The sequence below is a fragment of the Cibotium barometz genome, chromosome 19 (genome assembly GCF_041138505.1).
Source record: "Cibotium barometz isolate CiBa-2024 chromosome 19, ASM4113850v1, whole genome shotgun sequence".
NCBI lineage: Eukaryota > Viridiplantae > Streptophyta > Polypodiopsida > Cyatheales > Cibotiaceae > Cibotium > Cibotium barometz.
In genome coordinates, this window is record NC_141064.1 from 48,273,375 (window position 1) to 48,293,169 (window position 19,795).

Here is a 19,795-nt window from a genome sequence, read left to right on the forward strand (position 1 = left end):
GTTTCTTTGAACATAAACATGCGTCAATGTATAATAGGATTTCTAAACATTGAAACTGAGAGTGCAAAATGCGAATTTGAGTGGCATGCATTGCGGCTCCATTTTCCATTTAAGCATTGTGAAAGGCTCACATTTTAAGCATGCATATACACACTTTTACAACACCTCCATGATCCATCCAGACTGTTAGCAGAACTAGTCGTTTCAAGGCGTATCACGGCGGGCCGCGGCTATCGGCCTTTACGTGTTACTTTCACATGAAACAACAGTCACATTTTGTGCGATTATTTGTTAATAAAAGCAAACCATGTGCATACCTGCAGGAGCTACTAATGCCTCTGATCTGCCGGCGCCATGATCATCACGTCCACTACCCTTAGTCTCAATCTCACGCTTATTGATGCTTTTCTTCGAGATGGTTTCAATGAACCCACCAGGAGTAAACTCTTGTTTCTTCGATTCTCCTCCAGCTTCATACGTGCTCAAGCTTGTGCCGGTTATCGGCTGATTAGCTGTAAGTACACTATTAGTTATGCCGGGGTCTTGTTCCTTCGGTTCTGTAGTAGCTGGCGCATACTTGCTCATGCCATCAACTCTACCCACCTCGTTAATCATAAACTCTTGTTTATTCAAATCTGTAGCCGCATACTTGCTTATGGCGCTTGTGGAAGTTATGTGCTGATCACCTCTAGCTACCTCATTAATCACGGTCTCTTGTTTCTCGAATTCTGAAGCTGCGAAACCGCCTGTGCTTGTAGAGAGAAAAGCTTGAGCATAATCTTCTCTGCCTATTTCATTAAGAGGTTCTATTATCGACTCATGCTTTTTCAATTCCGATGCTGCATATTTGCTCACCCTTGTGGAAATCAAAGCCTGGGTGGATGCCCCAAATTCACCTTTAACTACATCTTGAACTTGACGAGGTAGTATGGCTATTGACTCTACAAACATTAGCCACCAAGTAATAATTAGCTCAGGAAATGATTTAAGCCTAGCTAGAATTAGGTATCACAGTCATCAAATTTGCATTATTATTATTATTATGAAGTATTGAGCCTAACTCCCTTCTAATCACTATGATCGATATAACAGGATAATGTTAAGTTTCCATTGATCGACGGAGGGATGTGCTATCTTTGTAGAGCGTCAAGCTCACCCATGCTAAGGTGGAAATCAGTTAGCAATTTATCTTGACTCTCTTTATGATCGACTGTATGTGAATTGATCAATGAGTAGTGTCATAGCAAATTCATCTGGAAGTCAGTCAACACTTGATGTATTGAATCAAGTGCATCATATCAGAAGTTAACTACCTGATACAGCAGCTACCGATGCGGCCTTCCCGAGGATGGGGTCGCCTAAGGCCTCGGAGAGGTCTATTTCCCGATTTTCGGTAGCAGCGGCAGCACCACCATCACCTGCATCATGATCAGAGTCGTCTTTCTTTGAATTCCAACGCGGGCACTTGCTGCACAAACCCAATTTGCTGGACAGAGTAGACAACACATTCAACGCCGGCGTGAGCAAACAGCTCGCTCCGACGTTGCCTGCAACAGTGGAAATCACGGTGGCGACCACTGCAAGCGCCACTACACCTGCGATAGCACTCCCGACGACGCCCGCCTTGGAAAGCAAGCGATGGTGGGCGGACAAAACTGCGGGGAGGGGAGCCGGGGCAGGCGCGAAAGCATCGCTAGAAGGTGATAGATAGATGGGTGGATAAGCAATGCTTGGCCGTGGGGGAGTGGATACGGCGAGAAAATGAGCCGAACGTGCATGAGGAGGAGACGGAGGAGATATGTTCATTTCTCGCAGCTTCACCAAGCGAGCCATGGCCAAGAAACGGAGGCAACAGAGTGTTGATGTATATCGTCTGTGCCACGGCATGCATTACCCTATAGAGTACAAGACCTTGCGATAGCAAAACAAAATGCAGAAGGAAAGCATGCTTTTCCGCGTGAGCGTCCGTGCACACCAACCACAAGTGGTCCAAAAAAAACTTTTATCCTGATGATAAAGTGGACAAGGTTGGAGTGCATTTGAAACTTTCAAAAAGTTGATAGCTTAATTCCAAGGAGGCATGTGCATGATGCGGGAAAGAGTTCTCTCTCTCACTCACACACACACAGTTCGAAGAAGAATTTGCAAACACTAGAGTCTAAAGTAATTAAGCACATCATGATGGCTTCGTCACTCATAGAATGAGTTCTCACAATAGGAAGAGATCACACAAGCAAATAGGTAGAGTGCCCATTACACCACTTTGCCAACCATGAAGATAATTTCCAACAATGGGCTTATAAATTTTACTTTAGTGTATATTTCTTTGTTAATATGTCGTTAGTTAGCTGGTGAAGCCTTGGAAGAAACATGCCCTTCTTCTAGAGGGGCTCTTAATCCAAAAAAATTAGAATAGTCTAAGAGGGGGACATGAAGACAAGCACCACATTTATTATGTGTGTATTTGACCAATCATATGACCTCTTTCAATAATTCTTTTAACTCAAATTCAATTGCAACTTGGAAGAGAATTAGTTAACGTAAACAAGACAAAACACCCACAAATCTTGTGCTTGTATGCTCAACACGTATGAATTTTCAAATTGATTTCCCAAGCATGGTATTTTTGTCTTGTGTGGAAATTTGCTTATAGTAAAGGCATCAAATCTATTTCCCTTTTTTTCATAAGTAATACAAAATCATATTATTCTAATGGGCCATTGAATGTCCATCATTACTAGTCCTCTTACATTATTATAGTTCATATCTCTCTCTCTCTCTCTCTCTCTCTCTCTCTCTCTCTCACACACACACACACACACACACACACACACACACACAAAGTTCGAAGAAAAATTTACAAACACTTTGTATAATGTTCAAGATCATTTTTCCTTAAAGAAAATATTATTTTGTTGAACCTAAAAGTTAGGCAAAGTATGTATACTATGTATAATGTTTGAGATCATTTTTCATTGTAGAAAATATTATTTTGTTGGACCTCAAAACTAGGAAAACTATGTATACTATGTGTAATGGACTTGCAATGTTCGAGACCATTTTTCCTTATAGAGAATATTATTTTGTTAAACCTAAAAACCATAAAAATAATGATAATTTATTTATAATTCACTTAAAGATTGGTGAATATTTTTAAGAAATAAGGTTGCAAGTTTATTTAGAAAAATGTTTTTTTTGTGAACACACATGCATGCATGCACACATAGACATACACATTTATACCATAGCTATACATTTTTCTTTCAATATTTATGAACATAGATCTTTGTAACATATACATTCTTAACTTAACTAGATACTACAAGAAGAAACCTTCTCACTCCTCTCCTCGCCAAGCTTTTTTTGTAGCCTAGGAACCAAAAAAGTCACATGTGTGGACCCCATCATGAATAGCCTAGGAGTCAAAAAAGTCACATGTGTGAACCCCATCATGAATAGCAACTACAACTCACTTGTTGTCCACTTTTGCACGTGTACTTGAAAAGTGGAGAAGTTTTCTCTAGACATATCACCCCTTCTTTTTCTTTCATATATCCACACTAGGTGTTGTTTGTGCCCTTTAGCTCTATAAGACCAACCTAATGCATGCTATGCCTACTATGTGCATGATCATGGAACCTTCACTCAGCCATGCCCCTATCTCTCACTTGTTAAAACAACACTCTTGGTTGGCACCACAAAGGCCCAAGTTCAAAGGAGACACTTCACATTCCCATTACATTCATATAAAACAAAAAATAAATAAAAAAGAAGCTAAAAAACATATGGAGATACTACACACACGTATGTTATCTAATTATTTAATATTTGGCCTAGAGAGAGAAAATATTCTAGAGAGATAATATTTAGATTTTAAATATTTTTGAATAGAAAAATACCTCATCTTATTAAAATAAGTTTCCCTGAAATAGAAGTTCAAAAAGATTTTCAGAAGGTGCATTAGAAATTAAGTATAATCTGTTCAAGAGGCATTATCCTGGGAGTGAAGATTTTTTTGAAATTTCAAATTAAAGTTCCTATGGACCAATAAGATTCATCCAAATATAGGGAGGACATAAATAAAGAAATAAAAGAAAAATCCCCCAAAAATGAGTAAATACTCACATAAGATGAAGAGTTGACTAAGGACAAGGTTAATAGTTAAAAAAGGGAGATATTTAGAAGTAATGATGCATTTTTTACACCTCTGCATGGGGGAATTTCCCTCATGAAGAGGGCACCTATTTCACATGCTTGAATAAGTTTTAAACTCCCAAATAATGAGATATTTTCATCTCTCCTCTCTCCTGTTTCAACTAGATCCAAAAAGTGACCAAAACTAACCCAGAAATGGTCAAAAATTGACCAAACTGATCTGGAAAATTCTAGAATCAGTTGGCTTGGTTAGAGGCTCACTTTTTCTTATAAATAGAGGCCCTCACCTTTGTTGAAACTTAATAGTGTTTTATGCACTGTTACTTTGCTCCTCCCAAGCCAAGAACTGTGAATTTATTAATAATTCACTAGTTTTTGACATTTCCCTCTTCCAAAGATTGGTGGCCACTCTTGTTACAAACAAGAGTTGAACCCTCAAACCATCAAGCCAAAAGAAAGCTCCAAGAAATTATGTAAGTAGAGATTCTTGTATTTTTCTTTATTGATTTTATGTTTTTCTAATGTTTATGATTGTTTGAAGTGATAAATGGATGTTATGCCTTGATCGAAAGGCTTCTCCCCTCTCTCTTCTTAGAATCAACCCTTCTTGATCCTAGTTAAGTGAAAATTATTGAATTAGACTTTTTATAATGTTTTCTCTTTTATAAGTGAATTTTGATTAGTATAGATTACTTTAAATCAATTAGAGTTAATTTTTAAGACAAAATTAAGTAGAAAAAAATAAAAAATGGTCAGTCATACAAAGGAGATTATGGCAAAATTTTTAGAAATAAGAATTATCTTTTATTATGCTAAAAGAGTAATTCCTATCAATTCTATACTCTAAAAGTGTCATTTTCATGCATAGAAGATGCATATTGATTATTATTATTCTTATGCATAAAGGAATAATTTTCTTTTATTATGAAAGTGTTACTTTCATCAAAATAGATTTTTATGCATAAAGGAATAATTTTATTTTATTATGAAAGTGTTACTTTCATCAAAATAGATTTTTATGCATAAAGGAATAATTTTCTTTTATTATGAAAGTGTTACTTTCATCAAAATAGATTTTTATGCATAAAGGAATAATTTTTTTATTATGAAAGTGTTACTTTCATTAAAATAAACTTTTAGGCATAAAAGATTATGTTTTTATTATAAAAGAGTTACTTTTATCATATTTGAATTTCATGCATAGAGGTATGCATAAAAGATTATTATTTTATTATAAAAGTGTTACTTTTATCATATTTGATTTTCATGCATAAAGGTATGCATAAAAGATTATTATTTTATTATAAAAGTGTTACTTTTATCATATTTAATTTTCATGTATAAAGGTATGCATAAAAGATTATTATTTTATTATAAAAGTGTTACTTTTATCATATTTGATTTTCATGCATCGAAGTATGCATAAAAGATTATTTTTTTAATAAAAGTGTTACTTTCATCATAAATGATTTTATGCATAAATTAGATGCATAAAAGAAATTCTTTTCTATTAAAAGAGCGATTTTTATCATAAATGATTGTATGCATAATCATATGCATAAAAGATATTTTTTTATATCAAAAGAGTGATTTTCATCATAAATAATTTTATGCATAAATAGGATGCATAAGAAAAATTCTTTTATTCTAAAAGTGTAATTCTTACTAAATTGGATTTATGTATGGAAAGATGCATAAAGAAATCTATTTTTAGTTCAAAAGAGTTATTTTCGTCAATTTTGATTTTATGCATAGGAAGATGCATTAAAGATTTGATTTTCTATTCAAAAGTGTCATTCTCATTTAAAATGAATAGGAAGATGCATAAAAGATTGATTTTTTTATTTCGAAAGTGTTAGTCTCCTTAAATTGGAATTTATGCATAAATAAATGCGTAAAGAAATCTTATATCGAAAATAAGAATTCTCTTGTAATCTCTATAAATAGATATGAGGATGTGAAACGAATCAAATAGATGAAAATGAACGAGGAATAGATGGAGATGTATGTATGTGAAAGAATAGATATAGTTATATGTATGTGAAAGAAATGATGTAGATGTGGAATGTGGATATGGATGTCTGGATGTGGATGGAATGTGGATGTGGATGTATGTAAATGTGAATAAGGATGTGGAATGTGGATATGGATGTCTGGATGTGAATGTGAATGTGAATGTGGATGTATGTGAATGTGAATGTGGATGTGGAATGAGGATGTGGAATGTGGATATGGATGTATGGATGCGGATGTAGATGTATGAGTGTGAGCGGGGATGTGAAGGTATGAATGCAGATGTGGATGTATGAGTGTGAGCGGGGATGTGAAGGTATGAATGTGGATGTGGAAATGGAAGTATGGATGTAGATGTGGATGTATGAATGTGGATGTATGAATGTGGATGTATGAATGTGAATGTATGAATGTGAATGTGGATGTGAATGTGGATGTGAATGTATGAATGTGAATGGGGATGTGAATGTATGAAGGTGGATGTGGAAATGGATGTATGGATGTGGAAGTGGATGTGGATGTATGAATGTGAATATGGATGTGAATGAATGAATGTGAATATGGATGTGGATGTATGAATGTGAATATGGATGTGAATGAATGAATGTGGATGTGAAAATGGATGTATGGATGTGGATGTGGAAATGGATGTATGGATGTGGATGTGGATGTGGATGTATGAATGTGGATGTGGATGTGGATATATGAATGTGAATATGTATGTAAATGGATATGAAGTCGATATGAGCGAATGGATGAGATGAGATGTCATGTGAATATCAGAATGTGAATGAAGTCGATATGAGCGAATGGATGAGATGAGATGTCATGTGAATATCAGAATGTGAATGAATAAAATAAGATCTGAACGAATGAGATATAATGAGATATGGATGTGAGGAGACGTAATGTAAGAAAGATAGGAATGGATGTTATGTGAAGTGAATGAATCCTATGTGATGGGATAGAAAATGATGTATCTGGTCAAGAATGGATACACATATGAATTGGAATTGGATTAAATATAATATGGATTAATGTGGATTAAATATAATATAGATTAATGTGGAATAATGTGGAAAGACGAGAGTTCAATATAGAAACTGTATTTGTGACCTGTTTGTAAATGACTGTTTTATGTCAAGAATGTTGGGGAAGCATTTTGACCATCTTGTGATTAAGGTCATGGAGACCTAACTGATAAAGTTGCAACTACTGACGGAGAGTCAATGGAGGACGTCTTGCGTAGCAAGGTCGGCCGAGGTCTTGACCAGCCTCGGTTCGATTTAAATGGTGAGCTTCCGGTACGGTGGATGAGGGACCAGGATGAGGGACCAAGGAAGTGGCCTATGAGTGAAGCGCTAGGTGACCTGCGAAGGATCCTAGAGGGTGCTGACCATACGGTGCTCAGGCTTTGGGTCACCGAAGATACCCACACGTGCGTCGTGGAAGATATTGGAACAAGGAGTAAGAGTTGTTTTCTGAAACCGAGCATGGATCTGGTTGATTGACCTTGCTGGTCCTCAACGGATGAGTCCATGGCTCTCTTATATGGATCTGTTGATCTTGCTGATCTCTTCAACGAGGATTCCATCTTGATTTTTATATGTGAAAATATTATCGGGTACTATGAGCTAGGAACTATTGAAAAGGCCCCTCAGTGAACAAGTGGTGAGCGTTCTAGTTGCCAATGATGCCATAAGTGCACCGATGAATGTATGATTGGAAATATGGATTTAACCAGAGATTTTGAGGATTGTCATCAGTGACATAATGGTTTCATTAAAGGATTGTTTGAAAGTGCTGAGAAAAAGGCAATTTCATATTGGGTGTGTAAGTGGTGTGACTTGTTTTATGTTTGCATGAACTTCTGGCTAGGGGACCTGGGAACTCTTTTCCCTGGTACCTGGGACAAAACCTAACCAAATTCCTAATTGGATCCCATCACTATTGGGCGGTTGGCTAACCCATGGGACTGGATGGGGTTAGGCTGGACTGATGGATCCTTAAATCGAGACTCAATTTCTGTTTAGTTCGATAGATGAAGTAAATCCCGGACAAAAATTGTTCTATGGAAAAAGGATCAACGGCTGTGCCTCTCGATGAGGAAAAAAGCATTGGTCTCTATGATCCAAGTGCAATCTGTCCCTTGATCTGACTATGGAACTTACGAGTTCGGTCAGATTAGCTCAGTTAGTTAAGGTTTTTGACTACATTAGGGAAAAGTTATTTGGTGGAATCGCCCGTGCTTTCCGGGCAAGAGAAGTTTTTTCCGAGTTCGATTTGGAAGAATCGAGGAATTACTCACCTGTCTGGATATCCATGGGCGAGGCCTCGAGTGTGGGACCCTGCCCCGCGCAAGATGTGCTACTTCCGCTGCTAGCACCCCGAATCCGTTGCACGGTGGGGATAGGGATCTTACAGTTGGTGTCAGAGCTATTTGGCTAATGAGGATCAACCGAGAAGCCAAATATGTCAATAATTTATCAAGAAGCACTAAAAGGTTGTAATTGTGTGATTAAATTCATACAATTTGATATTCAAACTGAAATTCATAAATTGGTAATTGGGTCTTCAGATGGAAGTACCTATATGAAAATCCCTGACTTGCTTGAGGCCTAGACATGATGGTCTTTACCTTGTAATTCCAAGGACCATGACTACCCATATATATCGAGGGTATAACTACAGCTCTTTACTGGTAATATATACGAGTAAATCTAAGACTTGGAATTATAAGCATTAATGCTATCTAGTTGATGAATTCGAATGTGATTGATATGATTTTTAAATTCTGGTTGAGGAACTGATGAGTTGATTTGGATTCTGATTGAAAAATGATGATCCCTGAAATTTGGTTGAAATGTAATAAGCTAAGCGAAACGACAATGAGGATGAATGGGACGAGTCCCTGTGATGATGTTCTTAACTGGAATGATATTAATAACTTCAACCAATCACCATAAGATTAGTGGATTGTGCTGGCAGATTGCTACTGTTAACTTGATCAGTGGATCAAGTTAAGGGATGATAAATTAAAAATCTAAAAAATTAAAATCCCCCTGGAGGATTGTTTAGATAGAAGAATTAAGTCTGATAGACCAGTATTGTGTTAAAGATATGAACGAGAAAATTCTGAATGAATTGTTAACTAATAATACGTTCTATATGAGTATCTTTATCCCTTGACTCTGTGGGGAGCCGAGAACCGTGGAATCAGTTGAATCAAAAATCGGATTGAATCTTAAATAAAGAGACTTAACAAGAATTTTTGTATTGATAGGAACATGGATCGAGGTTGTCGTGGTAGAAATGTTAACCCCCAACTCAATGAAGAAGAGCTCGACCTGGATGTTCATAAAACTCTTCATAGTTTGCAGCCTGGACCTTTCAAGGTTGAAGGGGAAAACTTGGGCGAGACTGTGGAGAAGTGGATCGAATCAATGGAAGAATACTTCGATGTCACCGGGTACAATGAGAAGAGCAAAATGGCTCTTGCAAGGCTAAAGATAGTGGAGACAGCTAGAGTGGCGTGGAGAAACCATTGCGAGACAAACCATCTCGACCGAAATACCCAAACCTAGACCGATCTCAAGGCTTACCTCAGAAAGAGGTTTTGTCCCCCCAGGCTTCCTTGAAATTAAGATGAATGAGTTCTTGGAACTAAAGCAGGAAACCCAAAAAATTGAAGAGTACCATCAGGCTTTTGCCCTTCTCCTTAAATATTCTTGAAAAATTGAAGAGTACCATCAGGCTTTTGCCCTTCTCCTTAAATATTCCCCTCGATTGGATGAAGAGCAGCTGATGGCCAGGTTCATTAGATACTTTAGTCATTAGATACTTTAGTCAAGAATGCCAAACCTATTAGATACTTTAGTCAAGAATGCCAAACCTATTTCCATGGCCGAAGTAGTTCGGATGGTGAAGGATTTTGCCAAAGCCTTTGATGTCAAAGTCCCGCCAAAGCAAGCACAATCATCTTTCAAAAGGTTTTTATTCCCAGAAAGTGATTCCAACCTTCCTCCGCCTAAGAGATATCAAGGTCAAACCCAAGATATGGGAAGTTCCAAAATGGAAGAAATGTCCTTTTCGTCCTTTTCCCAAAACTCAATCCCCTGGAATTCAACTTCAGAAGTTCCACCCTTGAGCAAGAGAGTGAAATGCTATAACTATCAAGGATTTGGACATCGCAGCATGGATTGCCCAACTCCTTTTGGATCAAGGTTTTCACGGCAAGAATATCAGGGATCAAGATTCTAGAATCAGCCCCTTCTATCCAGAGTAATCACGGTTCTATCTGCCAAAATCAGGGAAGTCCTAGAGGTAGACCCTCTATCCAACCTACAGTTTCAACCCAAAGTAATGCAAGACCTCCACCTCAGAATAGGGGAAGTCAAAAAGAGTTGTTCCCAAATCGGACGTCCACTTCCAAAGCAGTAACGCTCGAAGAAGATGAAAAAGATCATACTCCACCTGCGAGATGAGGACATCTCGCGTTTTTTAAGTGGGGTAGAATGTAAGATTCCTCCCCCCAGCCCTCATGATGTCCAGTATCTTCCCCTGTAATTCATTCCCCTATTCAGAAATATAAAAGATCTTGTTTCTACCTGTTTTGGCCTAGAGAGAGAAAATATTCTAGAGAGATAATATTTAGATTTTAAATATTTTTGAATAGAAAAATACCTCATCTTATTAAAATAAGTTCCCCTGAAACAGAAGTTCAAAAAGATTTTCAGAAGGTGCATTAGAAATTAAGTATAATCTGTTCAAGAGGCATTATCCTGGGGGTGAAGATTTTTTTGAAATTTTAAATTAAGGTTTCTATGGACCAATAAGATTCATCCAAATGTAGGGAGGACATAAATGAAGAAATAAAAGAAAAATCCCCCAAAAATGAGTAAATACTCACATAAGATGAAGAGTTGACTAAGGACAAGGTTAATAGTTAAAAAAAGGGAGATATTTAGAAGTAATGATGCATTTTTTACACCTCTGCATGGGGGAATTCCCCTCATGAAGAGTGTGCCTATTTCACATGCTTGAATGAGTTTAAACTCCCAAATAATGAGATATTTTCATCTCTCCTCTCTCCTATTTCAACTAGATCCAAAAAGTGACCAAAACTGATGAAGGTGGTGTTGATAAACACCATTAATAAGAAAGTGGTATTTGTTTCTTTGCTAGGACCTGACAGCACACCAAGTGAGTTGTACACTGCACAAAATTTATGAAACAATTGAACAAATAAGATAGAAACATTTTTATATCAAAAAAATGTAGGAGGCACAAAGAAAAATTTCATTCAATAAGTGAAAATAAAAAATAAAGAAGATACCAAAGTACATCTCTTTTGGATATTAGAGTTATAACCTAAAAATCCACATTGTCAATATTGAATCTACAAATGCTACTCCTCATTGAAGGAACCATCAATATGAGCTTCATCCTCACAAGCCAAGCCTAAGCATGCTTTTGCTTTACGGGCTTCCTTTTCTGGTATCTTGATTCTTTTGTATGGTGGTGGATTCCTTGGTCTCCACGACCAAAGAATTGCATCAGCATTTTCCCATACTTGTTATTCTGCCTCATTAATTTGCCAATATCCCTTCCAACAATCAGCATAAGGTTGAGTATCTGTCAAACCTTTCTTCCTTTCACAAGGTCCCCAATATTGAATCAAGAGTTTCTTGTAATTTGGTGATGTAGGCTCATCATCAATATCCGATTCAACCATATAGCAAGCCAAACTGGATAGATGTTTGTGTCATCTGGGTGCAGCATGACAAAGTGTCCTTGCTGAACATGTAGCATAGGGTTAAATGCCTCCCTTGGTTTATCCCGTGCATGCCCACAATAATGATCATTATGTTCTTCAATACCTAAGAATCTTTGTGCCTGCAATTGTTCAACATTCATATCATCTAATTGATGGGACTCTTCAGATTTTGGCCAAAAAATTGTGTACTTTCTTGCCTCTGATTGTATAATTGGTTTTCCAAGCTCTTCGATTATATTACTCCAATAATCTATCACGGGCCTATAATATCTTGGCACAAATGAACCATTACTTAGATTCTGCCAAAATTTTATGTAACCCTTCAATCCTGATATTACTTCTGCATGCATCTTTATATGCTCGGCCATTGGTAGTAGAGGTGGATCTCCTTTTGGTAACCATGGTTTACCTTCACTGTCTGTCTTCCAAAGACGGATACTTTCACTCCAATTACGAATAGCTACATGTGCCTTAAATTGCATTACCGGTGTGTCTCCTTCCATGAAGAACCTGAATAGAAGTGGTTTGGAGTGACCTATAAGTGCTCCTTGCCCATCACAAATGTAGCCATCACAATATGCCTTGAAGTCAGGGACCTCTGTAAGCAAGAAGGGAGCTAGAGAAGAAGTTGAGCTGGTTCTTAAAGTATCCATCAAATGTGGTAAAGTGAAGGTTTGCCCCACTCTTAATTTCTTTGAAAACCTACTAAACATGGCCTCTATATCCTCATGTGTATGTCCGACCATTAGAAATCCCAACTGTATAGTTTTGAAAGCACCCCGTGCAACAAGCAATGACAAATAGGCAAATAAGTACCGATTTTTATTTTCTCCAGCACAATTATCTAGTTGTAGCAACAAGTTTTCTGGCAACTTGCGAAACGAGGAAACCCAATTCATTGTGTCTCCTTGATTTATACATGGTTCAATAATGGGATCTTTACCATCACTCATATTGTGATTGTCTAAAGCTGTCCTTGAATTTAAAGCATGTAGAAGTGAAACATTGCTCCTTGGAAGCCCATTTGTTACTAGATCACCAAGAGGATGCTTATCCATCCTCTCTAAGTTATGTAAACAACTTGCGATTGAGCCAATTGTTAGATTGGGATCAGATGGCCATAAACCATTCAGAAGAAAGTGTCCATAATGACCTTCCGCATGTCCATGAGTGATCATACCAATCAATGCAATTGGTAAATTATATCCCGAATCCACACCCTTGGGAAGGAGCCGTAGTCTGGGAATGGCTGTTTTCTTTTGATCCATCTTGTCATGGATGATGCATACATACTTTTGTGGTTGGGTTTCTGAAAATATGCGCCATACATAGTATAAGCTCCTGCAACTTTGTTGTTGTTGTATGTGAATATCTCTTTCATTGAGGAGCCTTGCTCTTTCTTCTAGACTAGGTTTGGCTTCTAGTTTTGCCTTGAGACCACTACACAAGGTGCACTTGGAGAACTCACTTGCCTTTGTTAGGGACACTTGTGGGTACTCTTTATTCCAAATTCTACTAAACGATGACTTTGATAGCCTCTTCTCATGTAAGTGTTGCATTGATTTCATTTAAAATGTCAACTTGCTTGAATATTGATGGAATCGACAACCTGGTTTCCCTTGAGCCATCTAGCATTGTTCTACTTTTGTGTGGCGCAGGCTCGGAGTTCATGTTCACAAATTCATCATGTAGTGCTCTTGCCTCACTAGCATGTTGTAGGCCTCTCCTCAATACCCCTGTGTTTCCATGCAGATATTGACACACACCGGACTCAAACTTTTCCCTGTAAACGGTAAAAGATGTCTTTGGTATACCATACATCTCATACGATGCTCTGCAAAATAAACAATCACCCCATTTAACCTAAATTCATATTTAATTTTTTGAGCTGAATCACGATGCCAAACTGTAGAAAGCACATCATATACATAATTTGTATGAGACTCCTGTGATTGTCCCCAAAAGTCTTGTCGTATCCTCATTAGTACATCACGATCGATTAGCTGACAACATTTTTTTGCACAACAATCAATGGATGAAATCCTTTGAACTGATTCACGTGACATATATAAGGCAGAAGCTGGTTGTGGTCTCTGCTTTGGAATCCTGTTTATGAAAGTGTAGCATATTTTTGCAGAGGTTTGGGCAACAATAACCTTGACATTAGTTACATCTCCATCATTATCCTCATTACATACATCAGCATGTTCAACATGCATGCCATTAAGCAGAACATAGCATTGCAATGGGCTCCCATCCAGCATTGTCAGCTATTTAATAGGCCATTTAACTAGGGTGATACTATCCACTTGCGGCATAGTTTGAAATTCATTTGCACTTTCAATAGCCACACCCACACAATCATCACCAAGTTGTTGAAAGTTGACACATTCAAATGGAAACACATATAAGATAGTCCCTTGATTGATAGTTTGGCATCATGCTCTCATCCTTTAGAAGAACCATCTCATTCTTCCAAGATTGTCGGATTCGCATGCCAAGTTCTGGAGATGTTATCGGTATTGCATCTACAATTGGAGGTTCCACAGGCTCTTCTTGATCTGCATCACTGCATCTTTCACAGGCTCTTCTTGATCTGCATCACTGCATCTTTCACTCCACTCTCCAAATTCTAGCTCCCTTGTGAAAGGCCTTAAAAGCATTTTTGGCCAACGAACATTACCCCATAATGCATTTTTTAGATAAATGGTATCCATTGTAGGGAATGGTAATTCCACATCCTTCAAGCATTCCTCCACAAGTAATGACACATTTCCTTGGCCAATGTTTGTTCCACTACAAGTGGAATTTGGATCAATTCTACACACGCAGCCAATACAAACAGAATCATTGTTCAACATCATGTAGACCCTCCCTCCAGATTGGAAATCCATCCTGCACATAATCATGTTGGACTTGTTAAACTAGTAATCAAATCTAGCAAGTAATTTTTTTTAGTTTGGAACCAACATCAGACTCTACCATGAAGTATAGCTCTACCATGTGGCCGAACTAGAACTAGCTCTATCATATGGTAGAGATAGAACCCATTGAAGACTATCTCTACTATGTGGTGGAGTTAGACTTTAAAGCATTCTAGCGATACCATGGTGTCTAGATAGATTATTTTCATATAGCTCTACCACATGGTAGATCTAGATCAATGAATTCTAGCTCCGTTACATGATATAGTTACATTGATGCATTCTAGCTCCACCGCATCATATAGTTACCACAGATAGTAGAGCTAGTTCAATATATTCTAGCTCCACCACATGGTAGAGCTAGACCTCTAGGCATTCTAGGTCTACAACATGGTTTATGGTACAGCTAGATTGATGCATTCTAACTCCACCACATGGTAGAGCTAGACCTTAAAGTTCTACGATGTGGTCTAGGTAGAATAGTATAGCTCTACCACGTGGTAGAGCTAGATCAAATACTTTGAGGTCTAGCTCTACCATGTGGTGGAGCTAGAATTGTATTTAAGGTGTAGCTCTACCATGTGGTGGAGCTAGAATGCTTCGATCTAACCGTGTACCGTGCAGATCAACAAAACCAATTACTCCAAGAAGAGACCTACTTCACATGTCAACAAGAACCAAGGAGCTAGAATTGCATTTGATCTTGCTCTACCATGTGGTAGAGCTGTATTCTACCTAGACCACATCATACAGTTGTAATTATTTGAGGTCTAGCTCTACCATGTGGTGGAGCTAATGCAGATCAATAAAACAAATTACTCCAAGAAGAGACCTACTTCACATGATGAGAACCAAGGATCTAGAAAAAAGGTCAGACTCCATTAGTCCTAAAAATCTATATAAACTTGTAGTCTCTCATTCAATGCAATAGAAGTGTTTATGTAATCATGGTTTGTGTGTGAATTGATCTTCCCTAGTCCTTGATACCTAACAATCTATGGTAGGAATCAATGTTTCAAATTCAGGGCTTGAGAATGTTATAGGAATTGTATTTGTAATTGGAGGAAACACCATATTAGTGAATTTGGGAATTTCCCAATTTCCATTTTTGAATACTTAAAAAAGGGGACATGGATAACATGTTTGTAAGTTTCTCAAAACCCTATCATATGACCTATCGTTGGAAAGCGCTTGAAAAATGGAATCTAAAGAGCTATGGTGGTGTTCAAGTTATGGTTAATCCAAACTTTTGACCACGTGTCCCAAACTTGTGGGAAATTCCCATATTCCCCAATATGGTGTTAGGATCAGAATGATCCCCTTCTTCATCACCGCTACAACTTTCGTTTGATCAAATTAAGTTGCCATTCATGATAGTAGATTGCAAATAAATCTTTGGCCACCATCGAACGGCACTCCATAATGAGTCTTGGAAAGATGAAGTATCCATTGTAGGAAAAGGTAGGACCACATCTTTCAAACATTCCTCCACTAGTATGAATACATTTCCTTGCCCTATCTTTGTACCAAAATTCCCTTGAATTTATACATATACTTTAACCTATAATAAAAGCTATAATCAAACTTATAAGCTTACAGTTATATTTATTAAATAAGCTATAATATAGTAGCATTAAAATAAGCTTTTATTAACTACAAGTTACTATAATAAGGTATATAGTTATAAATATTAATATAATTTAATTTACTATAAGTTATATAGTTATAGTTGTAGGTTAATATATAGGTTAATGTACATAATTTAAGTCACTATAGGTTATAATTTATAAACTTTAAATTATATAGGTTTATATATAAATAGGTTTGATTTATATAGCTATAGAAAGTTTATAAATAAGATATATTTAGTATAATTATAAACTATAAATAGACTAAATTAAGTTACTATAGTGAACCTATTAAACCTATTAATAAGACAATTTATATATATATTTAAGTCTATTTATATAATCAAACCTATAGTTACTATAGTTAATCTATTAAACCTATAAGCCTATTTATATATCTCAACAGACGAGCAGCCCCATGATCATATAAATACCATCATTATGCATCTCATCTTCCATCTCCACATTCAAACATAAGTGATTCAGTATTCAGCATCTTGGATCTTGATCGCTTGGAGCATAGAAGCATACCACATCATAATACACATCATCCAGAATTAGCCAAGGAGGAAGCACTTCAGTCCCTTGTGTTTCTTAGCCTACAATAGATTTTATCATATTCATCCACTTCATCGTTTGCTCCAGCCATCAGGGTTTAAGTTACTATAGTATAAGCCTATTTATATATATCTTTAAGCCTATTTATATAAACAAACCTATAAACCTATTAATTATAAACTTTAAATATAAATATATCTATAAGCCTATTTATATAAACAATCTTATAAGCCTAATCAATTTTAATTTTTAAAGCATGCCTTAACCCACGGTGACCTTAACCCATCTGCAAAACGCAACCTTATCTGCGTCAGACTCTCTCTGTGGCGCAGGTTGCTCTGGCCTTTCCCACTGTCAACAATCAAGCGCGCACCTCGTGCACGCGGCTGATTTCTGGGGACCAGATCTGAGAGGGGAGAAGAGAGCGAAAAAAATTCAGGTTCGTTGGGTGCTCTGGCGTGCACGCAGTTGATTGATTTTGTCATGGGGCTCCTCGCTCTCTTTTTTTGTTTGATTGAGGTGCACTGGTAGCCAAGGTAAATGCTAAGCTTAGCCAAGCTTAGCTTATAGGCAAAAACAGTAGTGAGAAGTGCATATGCACTACAAGCGTGAGAGGAACAGTACAGGCGGCAACAGCAGGACCTGGTTTTCATGTATGGTGGAGGGGGCTGTTCTCATTGACGCCTTGATGCCTCCCACGATGCTCTCAGGAGCTTTCATGTCAGAAATTCTTTGACGGATGTTCCTGCCTTGGCTGTAGGGGTCGCTGTTACAGTATTTGCCGGAGTTGCGTAGATTTCTACTGCTTCTGCTCTATAATATCTCTTGCTTCTACTCTATATCAACTTTTCACTACTACCCGTATCAGTTTCAATACCTTCAATCTCCCCCAAGGCCATATCAGTTTCAACATCACCATTCAATTTGCTAAGAAGTGCAACCCAAATCTGTAGATTCAGGTTTTTTCTCTTCAACCATTCCTAGTTTTTTGAATTCTTGCATGCTTTTATTTTCTACTCTATGTCAATGTGTATGATCTGAATTTTAATTGACATATTCAAAACTTTAAATCTAATCATAGATAATGATTTAATATGAGACAAAAAAATGTGTACCTTGTTGTATCGTTGAATTTGATAATGGATGCGGTGATGTCCAAGTGCTAGTTTCAATGACAAGATGGGAAAGGAGGTTTGTATTACACAAGCGACATGGACGTCAAGAAAAATTTGAAAAAGACCAAGACCATTTTAAATTTTAAAAGGGTGGGAAAATTTGAATTTAAAATTGGGCGGGATAATTTGAATGCTCTACCACATGCTAGAGCTGGAGAAATGCATTCTAGCTCTACCACATGGTAGAGATGGAGTTGAAATGACTTAAACTAGTGCAAGATGACTTGAAATGACAAACCATCCATCTAGTATTGTACCTCTATCTTGACTTGAAGAGTCAAAAATCACCTACTCTTACCTACTAGGCCTTTCAAGGTTCTATCCTAGAGCATGCACAAAAGACCCCTCTCCACCTTCTTCATAGCATTGCTTCTCCCCTCTCTCCTTGCTTGAAATTGTACTTTCCTGCTCTTACACTCTAAGCATGAGATCTATGCAAGAGAGCTCTCATAATAATGCAAGATGTAGCTCCTATTGCAAGACCTAGCTCTATGCATGAGAGCTCTTTCACTTTTTACATGAGATCTATCCATGGGAGCTCTTATAATAATGCAAGATATAGCTCTATCTATGAGAGCTCTTATAATAATTAATGCAAGATCTAACTCTATGCATGCGATCTCTATGTATGAGAGCTCTTAATGCAAGACTTAGCTCTATGCATGAGAGCTCTTTCACTCTATACATGAGATCTATCCATGGGAGCTCTTATAATAATGCAAGATATAGCTCTATGTATGAGAGCTCTTAATGCAAGACTTAGCTCTATGCATGAGAGCTCTTTCACTCTATACATGAGATCTATCCATGGGAGCTCTTATAATAATGCAAGATATAGCTCTAGCATGAGATGTATGTAAGAGAGCTCTCATAATAATGCAAGATCTAACTCTATGCATGTGAGATCTATGTATGAGAGCTTTGAATGCAAGACCTAGCTCTATGCATGAGAACTTTTAATGCAAGACCTAGCTCTATGCATGAGAGCTCTTTCACTCTATACATGAGATCTATCCATGGGAACTCTTATAATAATGCAAGATATAGCTCTGTGCATGCGAGCTCTATGTATGAGTCTTTGAGATCTTAATGTAAGACCTAGCTCTATGAATGAGGTCTCTAATGCAAGACCAAGCTCTATGCATGGGAGCTCTATGTATGAGAGCTCATAATGTAAGACCTAGCTCTTTGCATGAGAGCTCTAGTGCAAGACCAAGATCTCTATAGCTCTCGTGCATGATATGAGAGATCTATGCATATGAGAGCTATTAATGCATGAGAGCTCTTACAATGCAAGAGGGATCTCATGCATGAGACCTCTTAGAATACAAGAGAGCTCCATGCATAAGATCTCATGTATGACAACTCTATATGCATGAGAGCTCATTGATATGCATAAGAGTTGTCATGCATGAGATATATATGCATTATAGCCCTCTATGCATAGGAGCTCTCACAATGACTCGCACTTGATAATAGCTGATCTATATGCATGAGAGCTCTCTATGCATGAGATTTGCGATCTATATGCATGGTAGCTCTCACAATGAATCACACACAATGATA

At 37.3% G+C, this 19,795-nt stretch overlaps 1 protein-coding gene across 1 annotated transcript in view; it reads right to left on the minus strand.

Annotated features, from left to right (window-relative positions):
* The window catches only part of LOC147628691 (uncharacterized), a 2,884-nt gene extending 981 nt beyond the window's left edge, over positions 1-1,903 (minus strand). The window contains exons 1-2 of the mRNA XM_086814221.1: positions 1,314-1,903; positions 318-941 (exon numbers count right to left, since the gene is read on the minus strand). Of these exons, the coding sequence (XP_086670347.1) occupies positions 318-941; positions 1,314-1,887 (1,198 nt within the window). The 5' untranslated portion in view covers positions 1,888-1,903. The remainder of the gene's footprint in view (positions 1-317; positions 942-1,313) is intronic.
* Positions 1,904-19,795: the final 17,892 nt, after the last annotated feature.